Source organism: Ostrea edulis, chromosome 9 (assembly GCF_947568905.1).
Source record: "Ostrea edulis chromosome 9, xbOstEdul1.1, whole genome shotgun sequence".
In the NCBI taxonomy this organism is placed as follows: domain Eukaryota; kingdom Metazoa; phylum Mollusca; class Bivalvia; order Ostreida; family Ostreidae; genus Ostrea; species Ostrea edulis.
The window spans coordinates 19558298-19569935 of record NC_079172.1 but is presented as its reverse complement, the minus strand read 5'-3'; the positions used below and the strand labels follow the sequence as shown (position 1 = coordinate 19569935).

Sequence of the window (11638 nt, the reverse complement as noted above, 5' to 3'; positions counted from 1 at the left end):
ACTTGGTCGTGACAAACAGGCTCTCCACAATCTGAAAGCGTTTTGACAAGAGTGTAGCATTCTTGAGTGGATTTTTGGTTGTGTGGACAAGGTGACTATGCAATATTCCAACCATTCCGTAATGAATTTGTTAGGTGCCACGGGCCCGGCTGGGTGGCCCACTGATCATCAGACTATGCACTGCGGCTTAGACTATTATAACGGGTATGGGCTGCAAATGGATAACAGCCGAATGACGGATCAGCTTCACATGTACACAAATAATCAGGCCTGTATGTACGGAAAATCGCCTTCTCCAACTTTGACTTCACAAATCCACAGTCAGCAGGGATACACACTGACAAATTTGTCTTCCTCCGGTTCCAATAGTATGTCGTTACCTGTCCAACCAGGCGAAAGTTCCATCAAAGCGGATCCAGACTCTCATATTCCTGGAGATCTCCGGACCTCTCAGTCCTCACCGGATCTGATGTCCCCCGGATCATCATCACTGTCCACAGAAAACGGTTCTTCCATCACTCCCAAAAGCGAGAGCAGTGAAATCATGGAAAATCTTGACAAACGTATGTATTGAAAGTAAGCTCGTTTGTAGTGGTGGCAGTGTTTTTAAAATGTCTGGACTTGTTGAGTTTGATCAAGAGACTCTTGTACCACAAGGGGTACTTCGAAATCTCCTTCTGTCTTTAGAAATCGCGATTTGTATCATCAATATAGGTAGCTATGAAGAGGCCCACTTAAAGTTATTTGGGGCTTAAGCATACTTTCGATGTGTGGTGATAGGTGTTGCATAAATCTTATCATCTCTAAAGGTGAGGCCCATTCCAATCTCTTGTAATCTTGAGACTTGATTTGAAATTCAATCCCCATTTTTGCAATCCATCATCTGAATGTGCTAAAGTGTCTTCGTCATTGCTTCAACAGCCACACTTGGTAACTCTTTCACGAATTCTGTTTCACCCATACTTCAGATTCTGTTGTATGATATGACATATTTATTAAATAAACACCCATTAATTTACTTGAAATTTTTCAACGGTAAGATAAACTACTTCGACGATAAAAAAAAGAAAACATCACACTGAAAAATTAAAATAGAATGCATTTCATAATCAATTAAATAAATTTAAAAAAAAATTGTTTATTTAATGTTTTTAGGATTGACTTGAAATGATGTTACATCATGATTTATTTAGCCGTTGTTATCAACATCACCCTTTTGAGAGGATAGTTTTTCTTTTATGTCAATCACATTATCATGCAACATTAATCAAATGTGAAAACAGTTTCAAGATTTCTTGAAATATGTCGACCAAAGTAGTGGAAACATCGTTCTTAATACTATTTAATGCTATTTGATTTTAATATTTTCATTTATGATTTAGTGAATATTATTTCAAGATTGCACTTTTTTTTTACTATCGTCTATCATCAAGGGAAAAAAACCGAATGTCAAATTATTTAACAACACACAGACATATATAATATTCACAAAAATTACATAATCATGGTTGATAATATTTACACCATAATTATCTCTCATGTTATCTGTAAACAAATTACAATGCAAAGAGAGAGAGAGAAGAAGAAGAAGAAAACCGCGTACATGGTGCGAAATATTTTCCTGAGAAAGTTAATATTAGGGCGATATCAGAAGGAACGATATTGAATACATATGTACATACACATGTCGAACTGGGTTTGATGGGGAAGATATACGACAGAAAAATGGTTTTATCACACCGGTCTCTACAAATTTCATCCCCAACACCGTAGGGGCCCGAGCGCGCGGTCGGATGCACAAACATTATTCCTGTCATAATTCAAAAGTTCAAAGAAGACTGATTATCAAGTCTTGGGGCAGTTGGGTGGACATAGTTCGCAGATTGGTGGTATATGTGTGGAGAATGGTTCCCATATAAACAGCTAGTTTCGATATATACCGAGTGCAACGTTAAACGAGTTTAAAACTTTTAATTTGGATTCATTAATTTTTAGCTTATGGTTTCCGCAAAAAACGGAAGCCGGCCAGGATGATTAGGGCTAATGATTATGTATTTCTATCAAGTGCTTGTGTTGCAGCACAGATTTGATCATTAATAACTGAAAATATATGTGTCATGTGATTTTTTGTCAGATGTCTCTTTTAGTTAATGGTTTTTAATTTTCCGTTCGACTTCTTAGTTTCTCAAGCACTGGTATTTATGGTGAGAGATTGATAAAGTTTTTAACCAGTATTTTCTTTGGAGCAAAAGGTTACATGTTACATATACAGCAATCTGAAGGCCGTTTACCAAGAATGAAATATTTCCTTGTTTAGATGGTAAGATTGCAGATGTTTTAGTTTCCTGTACCATTTTATTCGTAAGGAAAAAAAATGTGCTGACTTGTGCATGCATTTCCTTGATCTGTGGTATTTTCGGAGTTTGGATAGAATATTCTGTCCGCTTCTTACGCAATCCTAAAACATTAATATTTTTTCTGTATTTTCTTTATTATATATTTCTGTGTACCCAGATAAAATCAAATTTTGAAAGAAACTAATTTTTATTAAAACATTTTCTAAATTAGAATGTGACTACATTTATCAGCTGGAGCCGTAAAAACCTGCGGACATGCTCGGATCTTGTGTGCGCGAGGCCCCGGCCCGTTCCTTCGATTGGGTCTTTATTTTCTTGGTTAATTTTATGATCTTATCATTCAACATAACCCACTATTTACGATACATTTTTCTAATTACGTTGTGGAACTTTGGGCAATCAGATACGGCGGCAAAAATACTTCAAAGACGTGAAATCTCGAAAGCCTTGGACCCCAACCGGCCCGTAATGATCCTTTTTATTTTTAATCCGTATTGGAATCAAAATATATCATTAAATTAGAGATAATATTTGAATATTCATTCAAGATTTTTCGATTGATATAAAAATTCAATTTCAGAGAGAAAAAGAGAAATATGTTTTATCTCCAAATTATGGAACATTTTCATTACACAGAAGAAAATTCCTTGAGACAATGTTAGCCTGTATATATATATATATATATATATATATATATATATATATATATATCCAGAAATTGCAATATAGAATCGTTATTTTTTTAAATCTAAATGCTGCCTCCCTCTGTAAATAAATCAAGCTCGTGGCAGATTTTTTTCATTTAATTTTATACATTGTATTACACTATCATCGACATACAGAATTCCTGCGATCATCTGTGTTTAAGAAAACTGGAGGTCATGGAGTTCATGTTATGTTAAACGGGGGATAGGAGAGAAATGATACCTCCGCGATCTCACTATTTAATCTCATAACGTTTACGCTTGGTCGTCAAGCTCAAAAATGCAGAACAAGATCTGTAGATCGCCATATTTATTGGACATTAAATACTCTTGTGATGTTGCACTCCGTTGTGTGGCCGAACGCCACGCTAGATAGAAATATTCAGGGTATTTCACGGACTTTTACGTAAAACTTAACAAATCAATTAACGTTTATGATAGTTTAGTTAGAAAATTATCGCGATGCACCCGATTAAACGTTATATAGACTAGAAATAAGGTGAAAGAGGAGCTCGATCGAGGAACGATTTATGATATTTAATAAAATTATAACAGATGGAACATTAGAGAGCATTATGCATTAGTTTATATATATTGATCAATTCATCGCACCTGAAACCTATGAACAGGATATTGATACTGTCGAAGGTGGTGAGGTTGTGCTTATACATCCATTTCAAATGTGAATCGAGAGAGAGAGAAAAAACCAGCCTATGAAGTTAATTTCAAAATTACAGCCTTATAGTCAAATCCAAGTGAAAGTAACATTATCGTTTTGAATACTCAACTAATACCAATTAAAATGCCTTTGTCTGCATCAAAATAGTGGCAAAACAATATAAATTTTATATCAATACAATAGCAGTCTTTCCTACTGTATTCACTCCTTACACTAAAATCAGTGTAACAATTGTAACAATGCCCCAGATCAACAACGGTTGTATGTCCCAACGAGGAAACACCGGGCGAGTGATCGGGGAGACATCCGCCCGGCAGCAGGATGTAGACAGAGAAATTATCACGAATCTGTAAAATATAATCCCGCGTACCCAATTTATCTCAAAACCAGTATTTCAATATTCTGCGTAAATCTGTTGTGCAAATATGCACACAGGAAAAACAATCGTTGACACAATTATAATCTGTGGTTGGACTACTTACATGTCCCCCCCTTAGTCTCACTAGACTGTGGAAGGTTTTCTTGTCATTTTAATTCCTCGCACCTGGCATGCAGTTCCTTTATAGGGTGGGAAGGGAGTGAAATCTATATGCATTGTTCGTTCCGATATTTTAAAGTTTGTATTTACATGATCTTCTCTAAAAACATATGTCACAGCAATTGCTTATCATAAATATAAATTAAATATACACCTCAGTGTTTACAAAATACCTTCAACTTCTATACATTTTAATCAGTTTTCAAACCAACAAAACAAAACATAGATAAAAAGAACGACAACAGCTACTTATTCATGATATACGATCCCAGACATGTTCTTGGTATCGTCTTGAATTTTTTATTCAACTCTTTCAATCACTCAAACCAAAATAATGGTAATGATAATGCAATAAAAGATTTCAATCGATCAGAGCTCAGGAAATGCTTACTCCTCTTAGACACCCTTAGTCCCACCCCTGGTATGTCCAGGGACCCGTGTTTGCCCTTAATTTAATTTCGTATTTTCGGTAAGATTTATGAGAGTGATCACTGAATTTTAAGGGACAGGTCATCCCGAAAATTTGACAGTTTCAGATTGTTCGTATCATTGGTCATTTTAAGTGCTTTATATATATTTAATATGGTAACATATGCTATAGTACTACCTATCTATATATATATATACAATGTACAATGTTATATATCCATTTGTCTATCTATTTATCTACCTATCTATGCATCTATCTATCTATCTATCTATTCATCTATTTATCCATTAATCCATCCATCTATCTATCTATCTATCCATCAATCCATCTATCTATTTATTTATCTATCTAGTGTTACATATAATACAAGAATTTAGATTTACCAATGTTTGGTCAGTGATAAACACGTCATTATTCATCGATACAACTGCGGACCTTTATATATATATATATATATATATATATATATATATATATATATATATATAAGAAGTCTCTTTTTTTCGGAGTAATTTTTATTTAAAAATCTAAACACTTTCTTGAAATATTTCGACCGTTTTACCGGTCTTCTTCAGTCTATACAGATATTGGATTATTTCACGGATTTACATATTTGTGATATCAACTCTTTCTATTTGGATGAGAGAGAGAGATCGAGAGAGATCGAGAGATCTCCAAATGTGAAAAAATGGCTCAGTGTCCGGTAATCAAGAAGTAAAAAATTAAATTAAATCAACATGTTGTCAGATTTTATTTAATATTATTTTACTTATATATATATATATATATATATATATATATATATATATATATATAAGGAAATGAAGTTAAAGTTGGAGATATTTATAGGATTTGAATGTCGAAGTGAATTATATAATGGTAAATGGGGTGCATGTTGAGATATGTAAGATATTGTATACTTCCTTTAATGTAAACAATATGTATTCAATAAATTGATGGGATTGGACAGCAGGCATAGTCTATACAGGCCTCTTCCGATACTTCCTTTGTCTCCATGTCCCTATAATTCAAACAAACAATAAACAAATTAAATATTAATTCCTTAAATAACGGAATTTAGGGAGATGTATATCGTCATCATATCTTACAACATAGAAAGTTAGAATATATTTATAAAGATTTGACAAATTATCGTCTATTCAAATTGTTCTGAGATTGCTTTATCAAACACAATATCAGCGGCACTTCAAGCCTCCAGTTGAGAGATGTACAGTTTGAGATATTCGGGATGTGTACTGCAGCCACATAGTATTTATTTACAAATCATCGCTTTACTTTAGTATAATTTTCGTCACGATAAAAAAAATTGCTGATGATATATTTCACATGCTTGTTTAGTGGATAATAAACAAATAAATGGAAAATCAAACAAAACAGGGATCGAGAGTTTACCGATGTATATAGAAAATGGAAAGAAGACGCCAACGGACTTTACGTTTCAATCATACCGTCCAATTATGAATGGTGAAAGGGACCTCATATATGTATATCTATTATATATATATATATATATATATTGTGCCGGATACGAGGTCAAATGATTAAAGAATAAAAATGAACAACGACACAAACAATATGAATTTGTCTTTTCGGGACGACCCGTCCCTTCTTCGGGACAACATGAATGTAAACTAAACAAATAAAATGCAGTGTAAACATGCAAACTACCTCTAATACTAAACTACTAAAGTTGAGAAGAAACAAAACATAGATCCACATATTAATATTATCAGTGTAATATCGGGCAATAAAAAAAAACTTCTCTTCGGAACCAGAGTCCGGACACATACTGAATTACTGAAATTACTGATCTAATTAACTCTTACGCTAGATGAAGTCAAAAACAAAGGACGGGTTAACTAATCAGTACATCACACTAGACATAATATGCGCATGGTAATAGCAACTTCCTCGTATCAACTTCTACTAGAAAGCAGGGAAAATCAAACTATGCAATATGATGGCAATTTCCTCGTGTCTATTGCAACTGTAGAGCTGAAAAAATCAAATTATTACAGTATTTACATGTACACACTGAAAAAATCAAATTATTACAGTATTTACAAATTATTACAGTATTTACAAATTATTACAGTATTTACATGTGCACACTCAACTCTTTGATATTACATTTTCAATTGATTTACTTCAAGAAATTCTATATACATGTATCCCAAATAACACTGATTAGCCTAGTTCCTTTAATTCGGATGTGGCATTTCCCAGCTTCTGATAAAAAAAAAAAATCGTGTTTAGCAATAAGTAACCACAGAAGACGTTAATTCTCTTGTGGTTATGCATTACAAATGACAAATACAATAAATTTCACTGTATTAAAAATTTTATTTGTGGATGAGTTTTCAACATTAATCTTTTCTTTTTCCGGGGATTCAAAATTATTTTGATGTTAGATAATTACATACCAACGGCTGACATTATCAGGATAATAAGAAGTGATGTTATAAATAAGAAATAAACAACCAGGGAAAAGAACAAAAATCTTCAGAAATAATTACGAAAATTATATCTTGGAGAAAACGTGTTTAATTTGATTAAATTTACCGTAAAAAAAAAAAAAAAAGGTTCTAGTTGAGCTTTCGTATGTCTTAATATTTCTTCAAAGTTTAATTTCATCCTTAATTTCCAGAAATGAACAACCCCATCTTTTTTATACAATGCTTTTAATTTGTTTCAACGCTCTCGCAAGGGTGGCAGTTTCCACGTAAAAATATTCGAAATATGCGCAAAAGGACTTTTTGGCAAACAGACAGTGAAAGCGATTTTATCATTTTTCATTTACCATTTTCTGTTTCCTGACATTTTAAAACTTGACAAACTGTTAATATTAATTACTCGGAAATACGGAGCATGCTTCTGAGCGCTTAGTCTTCCCACAAGAAGCTAGCGTATGTGGAGGGTTGATTTTTTTCTTTCGGGCACGTGTTCTTAATGCTAATAATAACCAAATATTAATTGCTGGTGTAGGATGCAACTGTTAGGTAATGACTGGCCTCTAGAATGGGATAACTGCTTCTTTACAGAAAGTTATTGAAAAATTATACGTAAAGGAACAAACTCTCGACAGGCTTGCCGCGGAGCAATTTCCACAACTGTTGTAACGTTTGTATGCGCGCTTCCGCCCCCTGCTTGCAACTGAAGATTTTCCTCAAGTATCGGGTGTAAATCTTCCAATGATGGTCTCTATTTTAAAGCATAACTTCTTAATAATTATTGTTTGTGAGCTGTTAGAGACGACGGGAGAAATGCTGGGGTGGGAAAGATGCGCGCGTCAATCAAAAACAAAAACGAAAAGCTCCAAACACACGTCTAACGTGTAAAGTGCTTCAGTCGGAGGAACGACAGAACCATTAAACAAATGGTATCCATTAAAGAAAACAACTGGTCTTATTTTTTAATTTACAAAAAAGAGAAATAGTTGATGAGTTATATCTTTCATAACGAGGAGATGAGTGCTATTCATTTTTCTTCGGTGACATTAACAGAAGGAATTTGAACTTTTGATGTTAGTACATGAAGACGCGCACTGGTTTTTCTTAGACAAATGAGAGATGGACTAGTCTTATAGAATATATACAATGGATGTCATGTAATCTAAGTAAGCTCCTTGAAAACTCATAATAATAATTATAGAATTAGACTTCTGTAGTCCCTAGCTCGAGTTAAATGGATTTCCTGTCTACACCGAACTTTGATTTTGCTTTTCGCATTTTTAATTGCTGGTCCCCGTTTCTCAAGAGGGTTTAGTTAAGTTCTGCTCCATGAGTCATTTGTGTAGTTACAGGGGATTAATTCTTATCCTTTGATGTTTATATGACTTATACAATGTCTCTTTCATGATGATATAACAGTTGCGATGTAGAACATCTTCGTCACAATGACACATCTGATGAAGAACAGCCATTGTTTTATGGGCGGGGCTACACATGATTCCCCACAAAACAAAACGATGGCAGCTACGTGTTTAAATTATCTAAAACTGTTTATGCTAAACAATATCTAATTTTATGTGGTTTATTTATTTCGCTGGTATTATATGAAGTGATGTGATATACGAACATCACGTGAATTCTCGCATACCAGGGTCTTGGTCTTAATTAATCCTCCGCTGAAAAGTTCAAGTTCAGTTTATTCACTCACACCATATAACGGTACATGAGGAACATATATATCATTACAACTATACACTTGTCAGAGGTTATATAAGAGATAATATGTAGACTTAAATTTACAATATATACAAAGTATGTTATAATGGAAAGAGACATGGAAGACATGGAGAACAGACTATTCGACTATATCATATATTTTTAAAATAAACATATATAGATTTTTGAATGTTGTAAAGTTATTTTAGTATTTGATATAAGTTCGCAAAACTTGATGACATTTGGCGATGTACAATATCTAGCATTTTATATATTCTAAATTCTAGTAGCAGAGATTGTCAAACTTGAAGCAATAAAAAAAAACATACTTTACAACAGTCTGAGATTTTGTGATCATTCTATCATTTACAGCAGTCTGAGATTTTGTGATCATTCTATAATTTACAACAGTCTGAGATTTTGTGATCATTCTTTAATTTACAACAGTCTGAGATTTTGTGATCATTCTTTAATTTACAACAGTCTGAGATTTTGTGATCATTCTTTAATTTACAGTAATCTGAGATTTTGTGATCATTCTATAATTTGCAGCAGTCTGAGATTTTGTGATCATTCTATACTCCTGCGTCAAAGCTGTATATCAAGATCAGTAAACCAAATTTGTTCAATAAAATTATATTTTTATTTTTAGACAATGGAAACTGCAACCAAGCTCCTTCCCCATTGGATGAAAATGACAACGACAAAAATCCAGAAAAATCAGGAGAATGTAACTTAATGAAACAGCGCACACGGCGAAAACCCCGGGTGCTATTTTCTCAGGCGCAAGTTTTCGAATTAGAAAGAAGATTCAAACAGCAGCGATATTTATCCGCACCCGAAAGAGAACAACTAGCAAATTTACTCAAACTGACTTCTACACAGGTCAAAATCTGGTTCCAGAACCGAAGATACAAATGTAAACGTCAAAGACAAGATAAGAGCCTGGAGTTGTCCTCCATCCCTCCCAGGCGTGTAGCAGTTCAAATGTTAGTCCGTGACGGTCGCCCATGTTTGCCACAGAACGTTCCCGGGGCTCCGTATTCCGCATCTTACAGCAATCCCTATTACCCCTCACCACTGAACACTCATGTCTCATCCGCAGTCCCTATCAATCCCATGCAGCAGAATCCATATGCTAATTCACAGATTGCCCAAGGAATACGGTCTTGGTGATATATCTTATACTCGATCTTATTTTGTTGTAAATATATGTTATTTTGTAAATAAGAGTTGTATTTTGAATATGAATTACGTGAAAAAGGAGTTGTGTTTCATGGCAGGTCAATTCATTTCGTTCAACGTTTATATGATTATGTATCAAAAGAATTCTCAACTTGGAGAATAAAAATTTGGCGTATGTCATGAGCATAAATTGTACGTGTGTGTCTGCGTGGAAGAAAAGTGCTGAGGATTGGTTGAAAACTGCATCAACTGCAATTTAATTCTTAGATATTCCTTTTAAGTTTTGAATTGACAGACTTCGAGTCATTTATATTCATACGAATATTGTTAACAATTTTTTTTTCATATTTTACAGTTTTATACGTTAATATTTTGATGTCATATTTTTTAAAATAAATGAAATTGTTTTAATTTGTACAAATGATGAAAAAAAGTAAAATTTTATGAATAATACGTTTTACGTCATTTCTCTGAAGCTCCAAAGTTTGTTTTGTTGGGTTTTTTGGGATGTTCGTTTGTTTTCATTCTAGTCCCATGGCAAAATGATTTATCACTAGTGCAATTATACAATCAGTGCTGTTTTGAAATATTTTTTGCACTTGGAAAAGGATACATATCTTGCACTATTAATATTTGAAGGAGAAGGAAAAAACCAGTGTTTTCCAGCCTATTTTGAATCATCAAATATGCACGGATTTATATTCTGAAAAATGAAAGCATTGTTCATAAAAGTAGCTTTCATTTTACATTAATTTGAGGTCAATAGTTGTGTACACATAGTGACGTTCTTCACGTATATATATCATGAATAAGTAGCCGACCACATTTTTCTCATGGGAATACATCAACACATTATATAAATAAAAAGTGTAGGGTGGAGTAACTTTATATAGTTCTAACGACATCTATATATGACCTTGTATTACATATACTTAGAAAGTCTTGCTTCTAGATTGCTTCTTAAGATACATACACTTCAATCAATTAGAAAGCAATCAAGTTTGGTTGTATATGGTTTTATTTCGTTGACAAAATTACTTCAGACAAGAAGATGCGATCTTCAGTTCGAGTGCTCCTCTAAGGGATTAAAGGGTCATTGTTAAAGAAACAACCCCGTATTGTGTCCTTCCAAAATAGACCAGCCTTTCAGTTTGACGTGCCCTAATACAAATAAGGATGCTTACTGTAAATCCAGGGTCGCAATGCGCGTTTTGTTCTTAAAATAATTTTCTTCATGTGAGAACATGCATTTCATCATGGACTAGACAATGTGCTTTTGTTTGATGAGTTAGTCCTGAAACTAAATGGACGTCCACACTGGGAATGTCGGTGAATTCATCCCACTCGACGTTCATCTAACTTTGCATGAAGTCTTTCCGATGCGCAATACCCGAAAATCAGACAATACAAAATGGTCTGTCATCACGTGGGTTGACCCATCACACTTACGAGAGTGTTTGGTTAGAAAATCAGAACTGTTTATTAGTAGCAAGAAACATTATGAAAGGTCACCGAATTTTGAGAAAACTGGCTCAGCTCTGGAGTCTTTGTTACGAGT

At 33.8% G+C, this 11638-nt stretch overlaps 1 protein-coding gene across 1 annotated transcript; it reads left to right on the top strand.

Moving 5' to 3' along the window:
* Positions 1-97: 97 nt before the first annotated feature.
* LOC125657542 (homeobox protein Nkx-2.5-like) lies at positions 98-10531 on the top strand. Its single transcript, XM_048888181.2, has 2 exons — positions 98-563; positions 9548-10531. The coding sequence occupies exons 1-2, from the start codon at positions 98-100 to the stop codon at positions 10069-10071; spliced, it is 990 nt and encodes a 329-aa protein (XP_048744138.1). The 3' UTR covers positions 10072-10531.
* The last annotated feature ends 1107 nt before the right edge of the window (positions 10532-11638 follow it).

Coding starts and splice junctions, on each gene's coding strand:
- LOC125657542 (XM_048888181.2), top strand. CDS start 98: ATGCAATATTCCAACCATTCCGTAATGAATTTGTTAGGTGCCACGGGC. Junction 564..9,547: donor CATGGAAAATCTTGACAAAC/GTATGTATTGAA, acceptor TTTTATTTTTAG/ACAATGGAAACTGCAACCAA.